A 24,381-nucleotide genomic window follows, 5' to 3' on the forward strand; every position below is an offset into this window, starting at 1 on the left:
ACATGTGTGCTTAACCAGGTGTGCCACCACTAGGCCCTCATCTTAGCTTTTCATATGGCAGCCAATATATCCAATGTGGCTGAGGGGCAAAAATCACTGCTGGGCCTCCCCAGGAGATGAAAAGAAAGATTCTATGACTGCTAGATTTCCTGTTCTGCCCCTAGTCTTACCCTAATGCTAGGAAATATTGGTGTCATAGTAAAACCTAGTACATCCTCTGAACTGGTTAGCAAGAACAATACCTGTGATTACTGCTGGTGGCACTAGACCATCTGACTGTCTCTTAGTTTTCACTCCCATTGTACATGCAAAGAAACCAGGGCACACAGGGAAGTCAGATGACTTGTCCAAGATGGCACAACCAGGGAACAGCAAAGTCAGGTTGGAATGTCCACCTATATGCCCTCTAAGGTATGTTACCCAATGTGGGACAGTGAAGAAGACAGGAGGCATTTTATCAAGAGCCCTGCCAACCCACAGAAGCCCTGGGTTCCACATCCATCTCAAGAGAAATAGTGGAACAATTAGAAGAAGAGAGTTCAAGAGTCAGAAAGCTTGATCTCTGCTGAGAACCTGTTACAAGGGAAGATGAAGAAAATACCCAAGCTTGGGAATCTGGTTGAGAAAGTAGAGAAAAAAAATCCTGCACTGGTTAGGATAGAATGGGGCGTACTTTTCTGCATGCTTCTCTCAATTCATACCAAATAATATTGCATCCGCCGATCCCAACCTAATAAATGCAATGAGTGCCACCTCAGCATGCTTCACTTCAGACTGTGTCCAGAGACTTGGTGTGGAATGAAAACCCTTCAGCTTCATTACTTGGGTGAGACCTTTCCTTTCATAGGATTCTCTAATTCCATTCCAGGCGGTTCACTTCCTAACAAAGTCCCAAAACCTAGATATAGACCAGGTCTCATGAGAGACAGCATATGTTCACATGTATCCATAAACTAGGGCAAAATATATTACCTGAAAGCAAAAATACATTACCTGAAAGCAAAAATACATAATAGTCTGCAGTGAATACCCCCCAGCACTTCATCTGCACTATTCCAGCCTTTAGGTCCATAATTGTTCAACAATTGTTTGGTTTTGTATGTTAACTCTCTTTTCAGCCACCAGGTTCCAGATGCCAGCATGATGACAACCAAACTTCTCTGGACAGAAAACCCCACCAATGTGTCCTGGAGCTCAACTTCCCCAGAGCCCCACCCTACTAGGGAAAGAGAGAGGCAGACTGGGAGTATGGATCAACCTGTCAACGCCCATGTTCAGCGGGGAAGCAATTACAGAAGCCAGACCTTCCACCTTCTGGAACTCATAATGACCCTGGGTCCATACTCCCAGAGGGATAAAGAATGGGAAAGCTATCAGGGGATGGGACGGGATACGGAGATCTGGTGGTGGGAATTGTGTAGAGTTGTACCCCTCCTATCCTATGGTTTTATTAATGTCTCATTTTTTAAAAATTAAATAAATAAATAAATAAATAAATAAATAAATAAAAAGGAATAGGGCTTCCTTCAGCCTAGAGTGATGCCTGCAACTTCCTTTTGGGTTGGGAGTGGTGGGCAGCAGGGAGGAACCCAGATTGACCAGATTTTGCTGTTCAGACATGCCAAGGAGGATTTAGTAATTAAACATGGAACTAGCAAGTCCCCTTCCCTGTCATGAAGCAGCCTGGCCCTCGACTGCTGTCACAGTGCACTCTGATCTCTGTGACTTCAGTTTTACTCACAGTAATCCATCCTCCACACATCCACTCAGGCCCATTTTCTTAAAGACAAGCCAGTCCATGTTGTTACTGGTTTAAAAGTCTTCTACCCACCCCACCCACACAAGCTTCCCCACCAGACCTAGGCTGCTCAGTATATTGTGTAGTACCCCTTCTAGGCCTGGCCCTGCCTTCTTGTGCCAGCATTCAACACCCTTGTCACTGGCCTCACATCCTCCAGCATGGCCTTCCCAGCTCTACAGTAACCTTGGTGCCACGCCCCTCCCCACCGCCTAGTTCTCAGCTCTGGAATCAGAATCTCAGGGGAGCATTCAAGCTCCAATGGCCTGGCCACACCCAGAACAATTAAATCAGACTCTCTTGGGAGTGGGGCTAAGCATCAATATTTTTAAAAACCCTCTGGTGATATCAGTGCTCAGCTGGAGCTGAGAACCACTCTCCTCTCTTTGAACCAACCCACTCCCCTGAAGATGCAGTCAAGGTGTCTCATCTAATCATCAAATATTTATTGAATTGGCCACTATTCTAAGCACTGGATATAAAAATAATGATAGCTAATATTTATTGAGTACCTGCCATATGTCAGATGCTGTCCTAAGTACCTTACATATCATTAAAATGATCAGAACCTCTGTGAAGTAGGTACTGTTAGTTCCTTCACTTACACATGAAGAAATGAAACATAAAGAGGTAAAGTGACTTCTTTGGGGTTATACTGCACCAAGACAATTTGTCCTTTTATCCTCAGACTCTAAGGATGGACTCATGAACAAGGATACATAATAGAAGGAAGCAAGTGTTAAACAACAACAACAACAACAACAAAATACAAGCTGACAGCAGGGGGAGGGAACTTCATGAAGCAGGTCTGCAGGTGTTTCTCTTTCTCCCATTTCTCTCTTCCCCTTTCATCTCAATTTCTCTGTCCTGTCAAATAAGATAAAATAAAAAATCAATAAAGGAAGACAGGAAAAATAGAAGGAAGGAAGAAAAAATAGCCACCAGGAGTGGATTTAAGATGCATGTATTGATCCCTATCCATAGTCCTGGTGGAAATAAAAGAAAAGTTGAGAGCCCACAGGGTAGCTCACCATGATGGGGCGGCACCTACGTTGCCACAAGCATGCCCCTAGTTCAAGTCAGGCCACTACTACACCAGGGGAAATCTTTGGTGCTGTGGTGTCTTTCCCCTCTCTGTCTGTCTCTGTCTACCTGAAAAAAAGTCACACCTGGAGTGGTGATGCTCCAGCAGTGGCCAAAGCCAGAAAAACAAACAGAGTAAGAGCAGCAGATAGAGGACAAAAAAGGTAGGCCACCCCAAGGAGCAATATTCAAATGTTGTCCAGAGGCTGAGAAACCGTCAAGGAGAAAGTGGGGACATGGTGCTTCAGGCAAAGAACCCAGGACACAAGCAGATCCAGAGAGGGGAAGGAACAGGATGTGCTATGCAACTTAAATGAGGGGGGACAGAACAGGTCACCTAATCAGCTAAGCTGCTGTTCGAGAACAATAGTGTCTTCAGCTAACTGTTCATTGTGCCCTTTGAGAGTGGGCCAGAGGAGCCCATGAAGCCTGAAGGAGGCTGCTGCAGCTAGTGAGTGAGAAGCCTCTGAAAACTCTCCCTGGAAGTCCTGCATATTCTTCACTACCAGTTATCACCACCATAGTGCATTATATTCGTCTGGTTACTTCTCATCTCCCCATTGCACTGGAGACAGCTTGAAGACAGGTGTCACGTGTAATGGGGCTTGGTGACCCAGTACTGACCAACTAGCGGCTCAGTAGACATCTGCTACCTGTAAGGGAGTTGAATGGAGGCACTCCAGATTGATCACGTTGGCAAGAGCCTGAAGAATTTCAAGGAAGGGTGGTCCGGGAAGTGGCACAGTAAATAGTGTTGGACTCTCAAGCATGAGGTCCTGAGTTCAGTCTCTGGTGGCACATGTACCAGAGTGATGTCTGTTTTTTTCTTTCTCTCCTCCTATCCCTCTCATTGATAAATAAATTACACAAACACACACACACACACACATATGGAGCTGGGCTGTAGTGCAGTGGGTTAAGCGCATGTGGCTCAAAGCACAAGGGCCGGCTTAAGGATCCTGGTTCAAGCCCCTGGCTCCCCACCTGCAGGGGAGTTACTTCACAGGCGGTGAAGCAGGTCTGCAGGTGTCTGTCTTTTTCTCCACCCCTCCCCTCCTCTCTCCATTTCTCTCTGTCCTATCTAACAACAAGAATAATGAAAAATAATAAGGGCAACAAAAGGGAAAATAAATAAATAAATAAATAATTTCAAGGAAGGTAGGAAACTAAGGCAAGTCCCTCTGTCTATCTCCTCTATTGGTTTGGGGATTTTAAAGACCTTGGCCTTCAGAAAGTGCTATTACATCAACACCCCTTGCTCCCAGCAAGACACTGTCACCCCACCCTTGTTGTTGGTCACAGACAAGTCAGATGGGAGAGCAGAGTCAGAACTATGGTGAATCTGCAGCTTTCAACCACCAGCAAACCCTGTTAGGCAGGGAAATGGGGTGGGCGGTGGCCTAAGTCCAGATCCCAGCTGAAATAGCAGAACCCCGGAATTCTTGGCAGTGCTGGATGCTTTAAATATCCCAGGGATTTAGCTGGCAGTGTGGGCACTGGCTCTGCCCTGGGTTTCTGACACTAAAGGTAAGGCTAGGAGAGGACAGAGGGTAAGTGGTGAATGACTCTAAGAAGGCATTCAGGTAGTGGCAGAACTAGGCTGGGCATCTGAGGTTTTCTCCTCATTGACCTTCATGACCATGTTGACCATTTCCGAAGGTCTCTACCTGGAGGTGCTGAAGCTTCCTTGGACACAGAGTCTCCAGAACAGAGGAAACCAGCAAGATCCTTGGAGGAGACAGTCAGACAGGTCCCCTGAGGACACAGGAACCGCTACCCCCCAGCAGAGACCAGTCTGCCTTTCTATCTCGTTAAGATCTAAGCAGGACAGTGAAAGGTGCAGTTACAAATTCCAGTTCTGCCACTTCCTAGTAGTGGATGCCTGAGCGGGTTACTTAAGCTTTGTCTCTGCTTCCTCACTCTGAGACAGAAAAGACAGTGGCATTAATAGTCATGTGTCCTCGGGCTGTTGCAGTGTTTCAAAGACTTACAAAACAGAAAGTGCTTAGAAAAGTCCCTGACAAGAAGCAAGTGCTTATTCAGTGCATATATAGTATGTACTTCCAAGGTCAGAGTCAGAACCAAGGGTCTTGGACAACTGGCCAACCTACTCTGTGCCTTGGTTTCCCTGTCTACTAAATAGGGACTTACTCACCCCTATGAGTAGCTGGAGAACAGCCACAAAATATCAAGACAATTGAAAAAGTTGAGAAGTTCAAAAGAAAAAGTTTCCTACATATGAAAGCTTGGATGGGCAGGTGATCTCATCGCAGGAAGACAAAGGGTACTATAAATGACCCCCGAATCCAGCAAGCTGCATAGGTTTTATGGGCCCTGGGGCCCAGACCACTTTCCTGAACATCACCAAGAATTTATAGACTCCTGTCATGGTCCTTCTGCTCTCTTGTTTAGTTGCCCTCCGTGCAAACCTGGTGTTAGCAGAGCCTTAGCTGCCCTTCCAGGAAAAAACATAATCTGCTTTGCATTTAGTCATCAGTTGGTTGGGGAGAAAATTGTTTCCCTCCTGGTCTTTCTCTGCTGGGGGTGGGGGTGAGGGGGAGGATTGGAACCCAAGCCCATGAACCAGCTTTCTGCAATTCAGTCAATGATGGCTGAGACCTCCTTGGGCCCTCTTGGCATTTCAACAGGAAAGACCAGACCTGCTAGAGAAGGGATGAGGGATTGAGGGCAAGGAGAGTTTTCTCTGTTACCATAGCAGGAAGTCACATGCAGGATTTTGCCAAGTGCAGGCTAAAGTTTTTGTTTCAGATGTGGGGGGTGAAAGGGGAGATAGCACAACCAGCACAGCCCCAGATCCTCCCCTGCTATTGTAGCATACCCTACTCCACGAGCTGTTCTTCAGACCTTGACTTTCTATTTTCTTTTCTAGTTTGCTTCTCTCTCTCTCTCTCTTTTTTCATTGTCCATGCTTTACCACTCTGTGATAACTTTTTCAGATAAACACAGGAGCAAAGAGAGAGAGAGAGGAGAGAGGAAGCACCAAAGCTTCCTTCAGTGTGGTGGGGACTAGGCTTGAACTGGGTCACACACAAAACAAATCAGCACACTATCCAAATGAACTATTTTGCCTGCGTAACTGTCTGTTTTTTTTTCCCCAAGCATAAAAAGTACCTGCCCTATCTAACCTATAGGATGCTGGATAAATAAATGGGGTAATGATGACATGGAGAGATATAGGAGAAGATTCACGGAGCACTATGGCCACAGAGTGGTCAAGAGTGTGGGGTACTGATCTTATACAGCCCAAGCTCTCATCTCAACACAGCCTGTTCCCGGCTGAGTGACCTCAAGTGAAGTCCTTTCCCTCCCTGTGTCTCTGCTTCCTTTTTTGTAAAAAAAAAAAAAAAAAAAAAAAATTAGGTGGGCACATCTAATTCATGCAGCTGAGCAGGTGACTCAGCACACGGGAATTGCAGAGGTGAGACCCTGGGTTCAGTACATGGTACCTCATATGCCAGAGCAGATTGGTACTTTGGTAGATCCCTCTCTCTTTACATAAATACAAAAAAAAATAATAATAAAAGGAAGAAAGGAAGGAAGGAAGGAAGGAAGGAAGGAAGGAAGGAAGAAAGAAAGAAAGAAAGAAAGAAGATAAAGGGAAAAGAAAGGATGTTTACTTTATGAGGTTTTCTTAGGATAAAGAAGGATAGTGTTTCTTAGCTGCTGTGGCTCAGCAAATGTGGGCAGCTGAGACAGACCCAGTCCCCGAGGGAATCTAGAGGGGTGATTAGAGGCATTGAGTTTCTGTTTTCCCTCTCTCTCTCTCTTTCAGGCTTTCTTTCTTTACTTTCCTTCCTCCTCTTTCTTCTTTCTCCCTCCCTCCATCTATCTATCTATCTATCTATCTATCTATCTATCTATCTATCTATCTATCATCTTTTGTTTCTTTTTTCATCACTTGGGCTTCACCTCTCTGAGGTGACATTTTCAGATAAAGATAGAGACAGAGAGAGGAATTGGGTTCATATCCTAGGTGGGCCATGCAGTTCCTGTGTGATCTGAGCAGGTAAACAACCCATCCCAGATAGTGTAAGAATTCTCTCATTTTATGAAAAATCCCACTTCCCAAGAATCTAAGTCCCACATGTCCTAGGAAAATGAACTCAGCTAGTTGCCCCAGACCCTGAACAAATCCTGTTTCTATTCTGATCTTGCTTCCACATCTGCACACAACCCTTCTACCCTGCAAAGGTGGTAGGGTTACACATTAGAGAGTGTGTGTAAGTGGTATCATCAGCAAATATCTCACTAGTATTTAGCGCGTGCTAGACACTCATGACAGCCCAAGGAGGAGGAGTCACCCCCATGTTACAGAGAAGGAAATGAAGCAGGCTCAGGGAGGAGTGACCTGTTCAAGGTCACACAGCACCCAAGAGGAACCACTGAGAGTTTAGTACAGAGGAAAGTTTAGAGAAAGAGCTCACAGGGTAAGGTACATGCCTAGCCACACACATGGCCCAAGTTCAAACTCTGATACCATTTGGGAATGCAATAACAGTAAGAGAAGCATTGTTACTGGTGTTATGGTCTCTCTCTCTCTCCCTCTCCCTATTCCTTTCTCCCTCTCTTTATCTGAATGAAAAAGTTGGCCCAGGAGCAGTGGAATTGCAATTGCACACATGAGAGTCCTGGGCTCCACTAAACAAACAAACAAACTAGCTAAGTCAGACTATGTGACTCCTGGGTCTTAATCACTGTGCTAAACTTTCATTCACATAACAAGTACTTACAGGGGCTGGGATGTGGTATATGCAGCTAGGCATACATGTTACCATGAGCAAGGACCTGAAGGTTCAAATTCCCATCCCCACCTGCAAGGGGAACAGTGAAGCAGTGCTGCAGGTATTTCTCCTTCTCTCTTATTATCTAGCTGCCCTCCCTCTTAATCTCTCTTTCCTATCAACACAAAATAAAAATAAAGAAAAAATAAGTGGTTTCTAGAAGTGCTGGATTCTTCATGTAGGCACAAAGCCCTACTGATAAACCTGGTGGCAACACAAAAATTAAATAAGATGAAAAACAGCCCAGTTTACATCCAGTACAGGGTGTAAATTAAGGTTCTAGGCCCATAGGAAGGAGTGGAAAAATAAGAATAAATTGCCTTCTACTTTATTTGTCAACAGGGCTTTTGTTATTTTGCTTTCTGTATTTGATAGGACAAAGAGAATTTGGGAGAGGAGTGGAAGATAGAGAGGAAGAGAGATAGAGAAATACTTTCAGGCCTGTTTTACTGATCATGAAGCATCCCCCCAGCAGACGGGGGGAGGTGGGGCTCAAAACCAGGTTCTTGTGCTTAATCAGGTGTGCCACCACCCAGCCCCAGTTGTCTTCTACTTCAGATTCCTCTTAGTGGAGGTTCCATAAGCAAGGGCAGATGACAAAAGGCCTGAGCAGGGAGCATTGGGGTATCCAGAGCCTCACTTCTCAGCAATCTCATAAAAGGCAGATGTGTAGAGGTGCCTCTCCTGAGGAGGCTTCCTGGAGCCATGCATCTTGATTCTAGGAAGTCTGGTGTCTAGAGTAGCACACTCAGGTCCTGGACCCATCACTTACCTACTTTGCTGCCCAGGTAAGTAAAGGACATAAAGGTGGTGCCAGCTATTCTTGCTTTTCCAGAATACTAGCTTCCTTTTCACTGTAAGTGACAGTAATGGGACAGAGAGATGGACTTCATAACCAAGGCAAGTTGTATGGTGTGACACAGACTCAAGTCCTGACAGGCCTCAACATGGAGGTATAAGGTAGGGACTACAAGAAGCATGGAGAGAAGGGACCCTCACTTTATCTGATCGCAATGGTACTCCCTTTACTACCTTTACTCAATTAGAAATCTCAGGTCCTAAGCAGTTGATGCTCCCAAGTGGTCTGTCTCTTACTGAGGGAAGGGGCTGGATTCCACAGAATGGTAGGCTCCCAAGGTAAAACCAAGTTCCCTTCTAATGCCCACTGGCCTCCGCATCCCTGGGAGCTAGCCCTAGTTGAATATGGGCCTGGCCTCCCTGAAGCTTGATTGGGGTTGAAGCCCAAATCCAAAGGGCAAAGGGAATTGCAAAAGGCAGATAACAGGGCCCCAATCAACTCCCAGAAACATGAGGTCCCAACTCTGGGGATATTGCCAGCTTCTGTGAGTCTTCCCAAGGTTCCCCAAGTCTTCCCCTGGATGCTGTGAAACTATTCAGAAACTGTAGGCATATAAGGGCAAGAATATTTCTCAGAACATTGGAGAGATATTCCACTCATCTCTCTTTTTTATTGCCGCCAAGGTTATCTCTGGAATTTGGTAGCTTCAAGACAAATTCAGTACTCCTAGAGGCTGTTTGTTTGTTTGTTTGATAAGCCAAATAGAAATTGAGAGGGAAGGAAGGGGGGGGATAGATAGATAGACAGATAGACAGATAGACAGACAGACAGATAGATAGATAGATACAGAGAAATAGATACCTGCAACACTGCCTCACCACTTGTGAAGTATAGGCGGGAGGCAGAAGCTTGAACCCAGTTCTTTGTACATGATGAAGTATGTACTCAACTGTGTGCACCATCCTCTAGCCCCTGATGACACTCCTGTTTTCTACCCCTGCACTACATCTTGAACTCGGGGATCACAGCATGTGACAGCCTAAATCATAAATAAGAATGTGGGCTCAGGGGACAAATTCTTGGTTTTGAATCCAAGTTCTGCCCTCTTACTAACTGACCTCAACCAAGTAGTTGAACTTCTCTGGGCATCTGTACCCTCTCCTGTAAGAAAAACCTGATCACTAACTCATCTTACAAAATAAACGTGGAGACATAGCAAGTACAGAAAACTTCATTGAAATAGTGCTGGGTGCACAGTGAACATTCAATACCCAGCAATCATTACTTTGATGGCATAATAGAAGATAATTCAATTCAAGCATGACCTGGTCATTCCATTAGCCTCTCTGGACTCAGGTTTCGTCAGCTCTAAATGGAGGCAATTCTACTTGCCCCACTTTGCACTGCCACAAGGTCCAAAGCAGAGAAACATGGCTGCACATCCAGCTTTTGAAAGCATCAAGTGCTGTGTCCCACGCAGATGGGGTGAATATAACGTGTACCCTAATCAATGTAAGGCAATGTAAACATAATGCTGGGGGTAGTGCGATACAGTGTACTATAATGCACTGCTTTCAAACCTGAATTGGGAGAGAAGCAAGACGGTGTGGGGAAGTAAGGGGAGGCAGACAAAGGCCGAGCGAGACAGGAACCGTGGGAATGAGGGCTGGGCTTCAGGAGCAGGGAATCAATGCTGCTCTGTAATTTAAAAACCAATATACAGTAAATATCAGCCTGATGCTGCAGAACAGCAACATGGCAGGGTATCCTGGTCCAGGATCACTCACACTCAGAGTCAGGCCAGTCACCAGTATGGGTCCCTGCACCTCTGTAGTTCATGATCGATTGCTTGCTCACTCTCTCTCCCTACCTGGGTTTAAGGAACAGCCTCCTCCCCCAGAACCTTCCAGCTATGGGCATATGTGCATGACCCGATATCTAAAGTGTGGGCTGATTACAGCCCTGGAAATGAGTTTGGGGCCTGATCTTTTCCCATGAAAGTGTACCGGTGGGTGGAAACTTCAAGCTCTTTTTTGTCCTGATTTTGTGCTGGAAATTCTAAATTCATGTGAGCTTTGCTTCCTCCCACCTCCCACCCCCTCAACATTCTGTCTGTCTGTCTGTCTCTCTCTCCTTTGAGGGCTACTACTTGATTCTGGTCTTTGTTGCTTCCTTGACTCCTCTCCCTCCCTCTGGTCACAGGATTTACCTACATTATCACTGTATGTCCCACCCCAGTGACCCCATTCCTACACCCAGGCTCACTCACAATCATTCCCTCTGAGTTTGATTCTTTTGTTCTGGCGGGGTTCACACTTTCTTCTGTGTCCTGTCTCAGAACATCCCGAGCCATCCCCCGACTCCCACCTCTATTTTTTGGCCTGTAGGATTTTTTCTCAGTTCCTTTAAAGCAAAATATTCCAGAAATATTTAATTAATTTTTATTTCCAGCAGGGTTGTAATTTGTGCTCAGTGCCTACATGATAAATTCACCATTCCTACCAGTCATTTTTTCTTTTTTTAAAAATTTGATAGGACAGAGAGAAATTGAAAGAGAAGCGATAGACAGACAGGGAGAGAGAAAGAGAGATACCTGCAGCCCTGTTTTACTGCTCATGAAGCTTCTTCTGTATAGGTGGTTAACTGGAGTCCTAACACATTATGAAGTATGCATTCAACCAGGTGTCCCAGCCAGCCCCAAGATTTTATTTGTTTGTTTCTGTTTTCATTGTTAACCAATATACTTACAACATGCTGCTATAAATAGAGCCTTACTGAAAAGGAAAGTAGAGTTGGAATGTTGAATTTCTATACCTTCTGGACCCAAATAACACAGCCAAGGCTGAGAAATTATCAGTAGATGGAACTCAAGTAGCATGGTTAAAGAAGTGAGATTAGATGAAGGAAAGAGGCTTAGATAATATCAAAACCCATCAAATTTCCTATTTAGCTCTGGCAGTGTGTGTGTGCGTGTGCGTGTGCGTGTGCGTGTGCGTGTGCGCGTGCGCGTGCACGCGCACGTGCGCGCGCGTTCATTCTGTGTTTTGAAACCAGGAAGCATCTTTCCCACCACCAGGTTCAGAACTGGGGAATGACTGCTACCCAGAGCAGGAATCAGAGCCCAGGGTCAAATTTCTTGCAGGCCTTCTCTCCATATGTGAAGCACACTGACCAGATGCTACCTTTCTTGACCAAAGATCCCAAATTCCAGGCTCCATGTGTACCTTCAGGGCCAAGCACCTGCCCCATCACATCTGGTCCCACAGCACCCATGAGAACTTCAAAAGGACCCAACACACACATCCTAGGACCATGACCCCACCCTTTGAGCCACTGTGATCTGAAGCCGGGATACTCTCCCCCACATTATGGTAGGCAGACATAAACTTCTTATCTGGTAACTTATTCCCCCAGGAATTTTGAATCCTCAGTCACCTTCACCCAAACACTACTACTGAAATTGTACAGTTTTGGTGATATTTATTTATTCATTCCCTTTTATATTGTTGTAGTTATAATTGTTGTTGGTACTGATGTCATTGTTGTTGGATAGGACAGAGAGAAATGGAGAGAGGAGGGGAAGACAGAGAGGGGGAGAGAAAGATAGACACCTGCAGACCTGCTTCACAGCTTGTGAAGCAACTCCCCTGCAGGTTGGGAGCTGAGGGATCAAATCAGGATCCTTTTGCCTGTCCTTGCACTTTGCATCACGTGCGTTTAACCTGCTGTGCTACCACCCAACTTCCAAAATTGTCCTTAACCCCTAATCTGATCAGTGTGATTGTAAGAGTCATGGAGAGCTCTACACGATCATTTACTAACTTCCATGTCTCCATTCTCTCTCATGTAAAATGGTCCTTTCTACCTTGAAATATTATAGAGACCATCTCCTCAGACAATAATTTAGATCATCTACATATTAGATGTCAGGCTCAGGCAAAAACTAGTAGGGTCATGGGCCTCTTGGAATATACCTAAAATAGACCTACTAGATTTTTCCAAAATGGAGACCCAAATCTTCATCTGCAATATTCCAGCCTTTAGGTTTATGATTAGTCAACAATTTGTTCTGCTTTATATCTTAACTCTTTTTCAGCCACCAGGTTCCAGACCATACCATGATGCCAACATGACTTCCCTGGGCAGACGAAGCCACCAATGTGTCCTGGAGCCCCACTTCCCCAGAGCCTTGCCCCACTAGGGAAAGAGAGAGAACAGACCTGGAGTATGGGTCAATCTGTCAATGCCCATGTTCATTGGGGAAGCAATTACAGAAGCCAGACCTTCCTCCTTCTGCACCTCATAATGATGTTGGGTCCATACTCTCAGAGGGCTAAAGAATAGGAAAGATTTTAAGAGAGGAGATTATATACAGAGCTCTGGTTGTAGGAACTGTGTGTAATTGTACCTCTCTTATCCTCTGGTTTTGTCAATATTTCCATTTATAAATAAAAAATTAAAAAATGAAATATTATAGGGAGGGTCAAATGAAGTCAGGTGGTGAGTACTGTGGAATTCCTTGAGTCACTCCTTGGTTTCAGAGGTTGTTCTTCTCCATGCAAGGAAAATGTCATTATTGTCCTTACCCAGAGTAATGACAGTCCAGTGTTCACCATGTATTGGGCACCTGTCCAAGCTACTGACACAGAGTTATAAGTCTAATTTTCCTAAAACCAGTGGGAGGTGAATGTTTTCATCCCTCTCTCTCACCCCCATTCAGACAAGGAAACCAAGGCACAGAGGGAGTGATCTACTTAAGTTTGCATAGTCATGAAAGTGGCACCAAGTGTAACTCCAAGGAATAGGGGTACAAGTTCCCTATGCAAGAATGGGACTCCCTCTGAAATGTTCAATGCCTGAATGCTTCTGATTAATGTGCCTCTTTTAGCTACTTTAGTTACTTCTTATGACATGGGAATTCCCAAGAACAAAAACCCAACTTTCTTCCCCATCTAAGGAAGAATTCTCAAATGTAAGGAGTCTGTCTTGTCTATCTGTATTGGGAAATTCTGCAGATGTGGTTGAGTTAGGCAGGGCCCACAAACCACCCTATGCTAGTATGGCCAGTCCCTTTATCTACATATCAATCTTCTGCTTTGTCTTATAAATGACTAAAGGTCTCCCCACCATGTTATCCCCTCAGGGTATTGCTATCCCACCAGCTAAAACCATAGCAAAGGTAGCTAAGGAAGTTCCCAGCATGCCTTTTTTTTTCTCCACCCCCTTTCCTAGCCATCTCTGTTCCTGACTTGCTACTTCCGGTTTTATCCCATAAAACCCATTTCTGTTCCTGGTTTCTCTCTCTTCTTCTTCCTCTCCTTTTTCTCTCCCATGTCCCAACCTGGAGAAGGGCTGGCATGCAGAGCGGAAGGCGGCCATTGCGGTTTGGCGCCACGTGGCTTAATCCACTGTGCTCACACCCGCCTCTGGGGCTCTTGCATATATAAAGATTTGTGTTGCTACCACCACGAGCTTGGTTCCTGGATCCATCTCTTCTGCCCACTAAGCTATCCCAGCATTCTGGCACCCAATGTGGGGCATGAACCCACGACCCTGAGAGTAAGAGTCTCATGCTCTACCCACTGAGCTAGCCAGGCTAAGCTCTCTGTGCCTCCAGGCCAACCCACTTCCAGCAACCTTGTGCCCCAGTTCTGGCCCATCTATAGGCTATGAAGCCATCCCTTCCACCTAGTGCCATGGCCCTCATTTGCTCTGTGCTTAGAAGATGCAACTTTGGCAGAGGATCCAGGATTTATATCTATTCTAGGGTCTCCCCTCTGTGCCCCTTCCCCCCAGATCAGCCCCTGTAGTGCACGTAACCAGGCCAGGAGGAAGATTAAATGGTTCCTTTAGGGCCACCTGTCCTTAAATTGGGACCTGACCCCCAAAGCTCTTCATCCTGTCAGCTTGTATTTAGGTGAGATGGTAAGATGTCAGCTTAGAAGGGAAATGAGAGAGGAGGCTGGGAAAGCAGTTGGGGGGTCTTTATCACCACCACCATCACTGCAGTGGTCAATTTGTCTTCATGAAGTTAATCATGGGTGACCTTCAGGTAAGTACACACACACACACACACACACACACACACACACCAACACACACCTAGGCAGGGCTAGACAAAGTTCAGGAAGCTAAATCACAGTCTTCAGAGCAGAGGGCTAGAAGGCTGTGTGCCCAGATGTGCTGGAGAAACGACTCATCCCTGTAGTGTCTAGGTTTGCTGGGCAGCACACAGTAGGTATTCAAGAACTGCTTGTTGAATTCAACTGCACTAATAGTAACTGCTGGATTGCTAGTACATCATGGAAGAATGGAACAAAGAACATGAACTTGATCACCAGATTCTAAACTAGCAGGCTCTGCTGTCCTTAGAGCTTTAAGAAGAGTGGTGAGGCACTTGAAGACTCAAAGGCAGACTCATCCCTATGCAGATGACAAAGTACAGAACTCAAGGGCTCAGGAGTCAAGGGGGGTGGAGAGTATAGAGAATGAGACAAAACACATTCATGATGTCCACCCTTTGGTCCCTAATAGCTATTATGAGATATGGCCATGAAAGGGCTTCCTCAGTCCTACAAGGTCCTCTCTTGCACTTGATCTCATCAAAGACAAGACAGAACTGTACCTTGAAGGCTTACTGGGTCACCTTACAGGGGCATGTCTAAATTGTCAGAAGGTCAAGCGAGCACTCCTGAGTGGGTATTTATGTGAGCTTATGTAGGAGTATATAGAAGAGTGTACTTGTGCATGTCTTTGCTCAAGAATGTGAATATACTATAAATATGTGAATATACTATAAACTTGCAGCAGTGTGTGTACTTGTGTGTGAATGTCTCTGTGGGAGACAAATGTGTAGGAATGTGTGTGCATTTCTGAATGTATGTGTGCTATATGTCAAAATCTGTATACATGCACCAGTGCAAGCATGGATGTGTGACTACAGAGCAGAGTGCATGACTGTGTTTATGCATGTGTGTGTGTGAGGATACTGATATGTGTGGGTGAGAGTATGTATGTGTGACTGTGCAGGGTTTGTGTATATGTGTGTACTTGCAAGGAGTGTACATGTGTGCATATGTGCATGTGTGTGAGCATGTAGGTTGAGTATATGTGTGTACTCTTGGGAGGGTGTGTACATATTTCTGCTAGCAAACTGAAGTATGTGTGTGTGTGTGTGTGTATGTGTGTGTTCACTCATGGGGATAAGTATCCATGTGTGTGAAGTGTGAATGAACATGCAGGAGTATGTTTACATGTGTACTAGTGGGGGTGTATAAAGGTGCTATGCATGCAGGTTTGTATAAGTATATGCGTTCTCATAAGTGTAGATGTTCATGAATGAGACTTCAGGACTGTGTGTGTATACATAAAGGTATGGGCATGTATATGAAAGTGGATGTACAGGAATGTCTACATGTGTGCACTTCTAGGTACAGAATGTATGAATGTGCTTGAGTACATATGTGAACACGCTGAAGTGTGCATGCACATGTTAGGGTTGGGGAGGGAGGAGACACACCTATTCATTCTCACTGCTGCCCTAGGATCCTGGTCATATGAGAAGGAGTCTAGTCATGCATCTGGGGAAGAGTCAAGGCAGCCCTAGGGAACCCTACAGAGGAAAGTAGTAGGTCAGTGCTGTATGGGAGCAGAGGAGGATGAAAGGGAGGTCAGAGGACAGACAAGTCACTTCCAGGACCAATGGCTTAGCATATACACTTCACTCTGAGGCTAGTTACTGGGTATATAAATCAAGAGATCAAATACTTGAGCTGAAATGGTCTTGGAAGAGCACGCAGGTCCTGTTCTACAGGTGAGAACAGGAGGCAGAGGGCATGCCCCATGCCAACTGGTAAACGTCCACATAGCCCAAAGGAGAGTTCATGCCAAGTTCCTCTGTACCCCAGGGAGTACTCCACAACTAGATATACTTCCTTGTTCTCTACAAGGACCTCCAACCTGTTTCTCTAGGTCACTGTTCTTCTCACTTCCTTCTGCACCAAGAGGACTATCCAGGAATTATAAGCTTCAATATGAGAGACACTGAGTCAAGGGATCAACTTTGGTCCTCCAAGAATATTCAATATTTGTTTAGAACACAGCACCTCATCTTACATTCCTAGTCAGATACTTTCTAGGAGTTTCTGGATACTTACAATGAAAAAATGTCTTCATCTTCACTGTCAGCAGCCCAGAGGCCCCCCCACATGTCTCTCACTGGGCTGAGTCCACCTCACTCCCAAGGCTCCACCAGTTACAGATGGGAGTGGGGAGCAGAGAGAGTCATATGATAGCAAGATCAACTTTATAACTTCTCCAAAGTATAAGCTTCTATAGCCCCCCTCAGAATTGTCTGGGGAACAGAGGGGATCTCTTATCTGCACCCTCTGTTTAACCAAAATCACCTTAATATGAGGAGGAAGGGTAGCTGTGATGGAGAGCACTAGCTTTGGAGAGAGGAGTAGAAAGTGTCTCTGTGGAAGAGAAGATGAAAATACAAAGCAAATAATGCATCCCAGAGAAGCTCATTAGAGACCTGAGTTAAACTGAAAGGGAAGATTATTTCTTGTTTACTGAGACTGAAGTTTGGGTTGGGTGGGTGGGGGGGGAGCAGGAAAGGACAGATTGAGAATGTCCAAGCAGGAAGTCAGGAAATGCAGAATCAAGAGGGCTTTCAAAAGACCCAGGATTCTGCTTCTCACATTGGGCTGGGCAGATTGACTGCAGCTTAGCCTAAACCAGTGGGTGAATTCAGGCAGGACATGCCAATAATAAATGCACTGACTTCTAAAGAGGCTGACTTTGGAATCTGGCAGTCTTTCATGTTTCAGAACTATTCTAAGAAAATCCAAGCTCTCTTACAGGTAATCCCATGCTACTTGATGAACTGCAAGAGCCCAGTTTTGTTAATTAATCCAACTTGGTACAGTTTAACACCTAAGTTCTGATCTGTCCTTAAGCTTGACTTGTTCCCCGTAGCCTTGGTCTTGAGATATATTTGAAAAATTAGGCCTTGATATGTACAAATAAAAGACCTCCTGGTCTTCAGTTGCTTCAAAGCAAGGTCACACACAAGTTTTCCATGTCCTCCAAAGAGTCCTGTACTCCAAAGAACCCTCGGTGACAATCAAGAAAAATGCCTGAGAAGATTGCTTAAACTTGCTTGGGGCTCAGGTATTTGGATTCAAAAGTTAAACCAATCTGTGACCCAGTGCACAGTTCCTTCTGGTTTCTCATGCCTTTTCCTCTGACCCTCTTTTCAAAGACTAGTCTCCTATACCAGCTCTTCCTCCCATCTGGGAGGCTTTTTGTATGCTGAATCAGCTCTCAGAGGATGCTGATGGGCCACCAATGGACCACACTCAGGGTAAAGACATGTCAGAGAGAACTTATCTCCTTACCATCTTCTGCATTTTACTTGCCTTGCCCACCCACCTTTAAAAAAAATCTATTAGCATGAAGACATTCATTCTCAATGGAGGCAACAACGCCCCCAAGGGAGCAAAACTGTATGCTTGTGAGGGGTACAAATAAAGCATAGAGATAGTATACAAAATGATAAGTATATATATTTCTGATTTATGTGAGATATTGAATGTTTGTTGTTTTTGCAATTAAAAAAAGGGTTCCAGAAAAGGCTCCTTGGGGCAGGGAAGAAGAGGGTGTGATAGAAAAGAAAGAAGCTCCATAAACACCAACCTAAGGAAAATGACTTCCATCCACCTGGGTGCCAAAACTTTTATGGCAGCGGCCTAAGTATAAAAGTAAATGCTATACAAGTCAGTATATCTCTTCCTATTTCCCATCATTGAGTCTTTGTACTACATGCCCCTCTTCTGCAGGGTCTGATTCTTCCCTTTTCCCAGAAGACACAGTGCCCACTGGCTAGTCTGACATCTTCTTGGGTAACTCCAGGCCCACATGAAACCACTTCATCAAACACCACAGTTATTACATGCCTAGGCAGGATAGCATTCAAGTGTCTATGATGGGACATTTTGTGTACTGAGTCTCAATGAAAGCGTCAGAAACACAACCCTGAAGGCTCAGTGAATGCATGAAGCTTACCCTGCCCTGCTACCCCATCAATCTTGATAAGTCAGCATTAGCATCTTAACCTAACAGGCTTGAAGGGAGTAGAATCCCCGCACACCCACCCTAGACACACACACACACACACACACACACACACACACACACACTGCTCTGTGGCAGAGATGGTTCCTCTGATTTGTAACACAGTGCTGCCCCCCTTATCTCATCTTCCACTAAGACAGTGCTGACTACTGGAGAAGCTTTAAACAAATGAGCATGAATAGGTAGGGCAGAGGTAAGCATAGAGGCTGAACACCAAGGGGTTCTGTGCTGTAGGCTGTGAAGTCACCTCCCCAACCAGGCCAAGAGGGCAGCAGGATTAGAGGGGTACCTGTTTTCTTCAGCCCTCTCTCATACCTGGAGAAGAGTAGTACAAACAGGTAAGATGGTCATGAGAGTGAAGTGATGCCACTTCTACTTACCAGCTACCTGGCCTCAGTCTCCTCATCTGTAAAGTGGAGGTTATAAAAGTGACAATTTCACAGGACTATAGGAAAAAATCAATGAAAGAATAATGTAAAGCTTTTAGCACTATGCCTGGTTTATAATAAGATTTTTAAAACTAGTCAAATCTGAAAAATTAGCAATCAAGTTTGTTTGAAGTAGCCCATTCTGTTAAATCCAAAGAAAATTCTCAGAGCATTCATTCTTCCTATTCAGTAGCTTATCCTAGAAACTCTCCAAATTCCCAGCAATCACTGAGAAAAGAAAGAGAGAAAAAGAGAAAGGAAGAGAGAAAGAAAGAAAGAAAAAGCAAGATTTGCATCCTCTGGACTATCTGGGCTTCTGCCCATCTAGGAATTGTCATCTCTTCCAAGAAGTCTTCCTGATTGCCCTCACCTTGAGCAAGTAGACATGCTACTTTCCACAGGCTCTGTTTAACCTAGCTTTCTGTTCCATGAAAATACTTTCCCTTAGGTTTGCTCATTATGGATAGTTCTTCCTTTCCAACGCTGTTCCAGTGAGTTCATTGCATGTCTAAATATGTACCAGAGTTTAAGCTTCTCCCCAACTGGAAGTATCCCTTAACTCCACAAATGAAAGCAGTTTGAATCACGGGCCCTGCATAGGCCACAGAGGAAGCTGTACCCATTTGCCTGATCTGAGTCTCTTACCATTTCTATGAGGCCACTCCTGGGGCCCTGAGAGGCAGAGTCAGGCAAAAGGACCAGAAACTGGGTCCTGAGGCTATCTCACACTCAAACCTCATAGAAGAAAGGAAGACAGGTAACATGTGTAAAACACACAGAGCCTGTGCTTTCTGCACAAATATGCCTGGCCATAAAACTCCAAAGCAAACAACAGAGAGGGAGGAAGCAGGTGTCAAAACCCCAGAGGTGACATTTGCTTCTCACATATCAATACCAAAGTTTCTGGAGGGTTTCCTAGAATCTTTTAATGGTTAGTTTATTTGTTATGGCTTCCCACCTCCCAACCCTCCAGGCAGTTCCATGGTTGGGGTGGGGGGTGGGGCTCTGGGGATACTACCTTCCCCCTCTCCCAACTCTTCCTTTTCCAACCAAACAATCCTCTGGATCTGAAAAAGGGGGTTGGGAATGCCAGAACAAATATCAGGTCGTAATACAACCATGAAGCATCTGCTAGCAATTTATTTCATCAGAGGATAAGAACACAGAGGCTCAAGGGATTAACAAAGATGGGGCAGGGCCAGAATTTGAACCCAGGTGCTCCAAATCTTATCCATGACAACTCTTTCAAATAAGACAGAACTCCAAATCCCACCCATGCCTAAAGGGGAATAAAACATCATAAAACACCCAAACTGTCATCATTTTTGTCCAGAGTCCAGTTCCACTTGTCTCTATCTGGTTGGTTTATGTTCTCCATCTCTAGATAAACATTCTTTCATCTAATAAGCTCCACAGGAATAGGAATAGCCCAAATGTCTATAATGTTAACTGTGCTCTTTCCACCTTAGGAGTGGGGACTTTCTGAAGGAAAGCAGAGCCTGCTCCAAGGGAAGCCTGTCATTTGAGACCAGAACCTCTGAATCCTTGATTTGATTTCAGAGCTACAGCCCAGAAAGGCAAGTCCCACTGCAGCCAATCTAGCAGTCTGCTGGCCAAAAGGTTGCCTGTTTCTTCTCACAGTAGCCCTACTTTTCTTGTCTGTGGTCCCCACCCCATACAACTTCCTTCCCTATCTTGATCTTGTCTTCTGGAAACTACCTGCTCACCCTCTCTCAAGCCACACTCCCCAGCTTCTCAGATTTCTGGGAAAAGAATTGGCCCCATAGAGAAGCAGAAAGTCTGAGCCCTACCAGGCAGCAGGCGCCCAGTCAGCCCCACAGGAGCTGGAACCCAACTCCCAAAGAAACACCACTGGAGGCTGGGGCAGAAATGACAAGTTTGCTGTTTATAGTCCCCAGGGCAAGGGCAGGAAGAGAAGTCCTTACATTACTGAGCAGAAATTAAACCGGAAACTCTAAATGGGCAGGCCTGAGCAGAAACCTGTAAAGAAACTCAGGAGAGAAAAGGAACTCCCAGCTCCCAGACAGAGTCAGAAGGGAGGGACATTTCAGCATCAGTACAAGACACCCCAGCAGGCAGGCAGGCAGGCAGGCAGGCAACTTGCATGGACCTTAGAGACTGAAGGCTCCAACTGAAGGCCCTTAAAAGCCTCTGTCTTCCCTGCACAACCTTGACCCTCTTCAGTCTTTAAGGTACCCCACAAGCACGTTCCAGAATTGGCCAGACTTCCTAAGAGCAGCTGTGTAATGCTCCATGCAAAGGGACCAGCCTAGGACAGAACCCCAATACCCAGATCCTTTGCTTCTGGTCTCCCCAGGATCCCTGCTGTGGCCTCTCCACCTTTCATTCCAAACTGTCCACCACCCACAAACAACATTCTATCTAGAACCCACCATCCCTTGGAACTTCCCAGGCAGAGACAGAAGGTTCACTCCCAACCATTACTCCTCCCCAGCTGTGGTGGTGGTGAAAGGGGGGAAGATGTTCAATTTTCTGAAGCACTCCCCTCCCATAGCCCCACAAAGCCAATGAGTCCTTTATAGTCACAAGAGCCCCTCTCTTGGATGGACACACGGACACACACACACACACACACACACACACACACACACACACTGTGGTGGGGCAGAGGGTCTGCTCCCAGAACCATGGTTATCACTCCAGCGCATAGCACCTGGTTCAGACAGGCTCCCTCTTTTGAAAGAGGTCTGTCTTGGGCTGCCTCTCTCTGCTGCACTTAGGATTGATCTGGCTCAGTCCCTTTCCCTGTCTCTGCTCAGGCTCCTTTCTCTTTCTTTCTCAGGCTCCGGTTTCAGGGGCTCCATCTCCCTCTAACTCACTGCCTCCATCCTTTGTACTGTGTGTGTGTGTGGGGGGGGATGACTGACAGATAGGCAGGAGGACACCACAACACCCCCCTGCTTTCATCTATGGTTTGTGCAAAGAGAGGCACTGTGAGCTCCCCATGGTGTTCCCTACCCAGGGGAACCCTAGAATCAGGGCAGGGCTGGGTGGGAGACAGACCTACCAAGCAGGCATGGTTAATGCCAGTTTCCATATTGCTTCATCATGCCATCCTGATACCCCAAGCTACAAAGCTACACACACACACACACACACACACACACTCCCCTGGTGGCTTTCCCCTCTGCCAGACTCCAAGATAGGTTCCCTGAGCCTGCCCTACCTGCCTTCCCAAACTGCAAGGATGTCTTTCTTCCCTCCACTGGCTCTGAGTCAACCCCTCTGTGCTGGCTTTACCCAACCCCATCAGCCCACAGAGCCCGGTAAAGCCTGGCATGGGACCCAGCCCCCAGCAAAAGCTCTCGCCAGGCCTCGGGTGTGGGAAGATGCAACAGAGTGGTCTGGCAGCAAAGTTCTCCTGCTGGTTTCAACATTTCCATCTACCTGCAGCTTCCCCTTGCCTTCCAGTGAGATCCAGCCTTGCAGGGACACACTGTCCCTGCCCACAGTCAGAGTTTTGCCCTTTAGCATCAGAAGAGGGGGATGGAGAAAAAGGAAGAAAGGAAAGGAAACCTTCTGATTTAAGGATGAGGGGGAGCGAAATGCTACTGACACTAATGCCTGGGCGAGGGGAGTGCTCAAGTGAAAAAGGGTGCAAAGTTCCAGGTTCTTTTGGGGGTCTTCAGTCCCACTCCAGCCCCCCCAGACACCCCCAGACCCTCTGGCACCACCAGCAGCGTCCACTCACCTGGGCGAGGCAGCATCTATCCCTGGTTGGCAGGTACTACGGAGGCCAGCTCCGCGGGGCGCCCGGGCTCCCCGGTCTGGCCACGCATCCTTCCCCAGGCTGGAGCTAAGCTCTCTGGCTCCTGGCGGGCAGGGAACGCAGGCAGATGGTGGCCTCGGATGTCCACGCTGAGAAAACCCTGAGCGGCTTATTCAGTTATATCCATGGCATTTAGTAAGGGAGGAAAAGGCACAGCTTGTTCTTTTTCTCTTCGGAATAAAAAAAATAAATAAGGCAGAAAGAAAAAAAAAAAAAAAAGGAAAAGGAAAAAGATGATCCTTTCCTAGGAAGATGCCGGTAGGCTTTTCCAAATCGAAGAACTGTGGGCATCCCCAAGAACCCCGGGCATCTTGGAATGTGGGGTGTCTTCAAGTTCAGAGGAGCCAGTCAGTGTGTGTGTGTGTGTGTGTGTGTGTGTGTGTGTGTGTGTGTGTGTGTGTGTGTGTGACAGGCACTCACACCCACACGCACACAAACACACTCCCCCGCACTCCCGCGTGCACAGTTCCTCCGCGCGCACACAGGAGCGCGTACACGACACACTCACACGCACCACGATCACACGCACGGAACAGGGATGCGAGCCCCGCCAGGGCTGCGGAGGCAGCACGCGGCCAGCGGTGGAAACAGCACCGCGGCCAGAGGCTCCTGGGAACGCAGAGCCTTTTGCTGCGTCCCCGCCCGCCTGCCCGCCAGCCGGCTCAGCTCTCTGGTGGCTCTGAAGCCCCCAGCGGCGACCCACAGAGCTGCAGGAGCCTGGGGCCGGCTTCAGCGCCCGCGCACCCGCCACCCCACTCCAGCGCACCCCTTCTGAGCCGCCAGAGCCGCCACTATACCCCGGGGAGGGAGGGGTCAGCGGTCCCAGCAGGGGGTGGCGCAGAGGCACAGGAGGTGGCCGATAGGCCAGCGTGGTCCGTATAAAAGTGAAGGGCCAGGAGCTGCGAGTGGCTGGGTGCCACGGCACCCCCTGCGCAAGGCGAGCTGAGCCTCCTGGGTTGCACCGCTGCAGCCTGTGCGGGTGCTGCCGCCTCACGTGCAGAGCGCTCTGTGCAGCCTGCAGCCGCCTCCTGCAGGAATATGGCTCTGGTACACTGCTAGACCTGGGATTGGGGACAGGAGGATCGCGGCCTCTCAGCACCAGACCCAGTTCTAATTCCTGCACCCTAAGCAGGGGATCTAGGACAAGTGAGCAGTCAGCTGGTGTATACACACACACACACACACACACACACACACACACACACGTACACATACACAGCTGGACTTCTATAGGAATACAAGGAGTGTAGCTTGGTGACAATTATTTGCACAGCCCTTTTACAATAGGTCCATTGCTTGAATTTCTCAGCACCCTTTATTTGATGTATACCAAAACGGAGGGCCAGAAGAGTTGTCCAAAGCATGCGGCAAGAATTTGAATCCTCATTTCGAGCTGACCGTATCAAGCCTGGAGCTAACCAGGTCTCCTCTCCTTTGGTTATCCTCTCTGCTCTCCGGGATCAGCTACCGGATCCTGGAAAGGTACGGTGGGTTCTGTCTCAGTGGGCTTCCCAAGAGGCTTG

The 24,381-nt window shown here is 46.7% G+C and overlaps 1 protein-coding gene across 2 annotated transcripts in view; it reads right to left on the bottom strand.

The window, feature by feature from the left end:
- LRFN2 (leucine rich repeat and fibronectin type III domain containing 2) overlaps positions 1 to 23,449 on the bottom strand; it is a 240,114-nt gene extending 216,665 nt beyond the window's left edge. For both annotated transcript variants that reach the window (XM_060189751.1, XM_060189750.1), the window contains exon 1: positions 22,781 to 23,449. Coding sequence is in view for 1 of the 2 variants with exons in the window: in XM_060189750.1 (XP_060045733.1) it covers positions 22,781 to 22,796 (16 nt within the window). In the remaining variant the exon portion in view is untranslated. The remainder of the gene's footprint in view (positions 1 to 22,780) is intronic.
- Positions 23,450 to 24,381: the final 932 nt, after the last annotated feature.

Source organism: Erinaceus europaeus, chromosome 4 (assembly GCF_950295315.1).
Source record: "Erinaceus europaeus chromosome 4, mEriEur2.1, whole genome shotgun sequence".
In the NCBI taxonomy this organism is placed as follows: Eukaryota; Metazoa; Chordata; class Mammalia; order Eulipotyphla; family Erinaceidae; genus Erinaceus; species Erinaceus europaeus.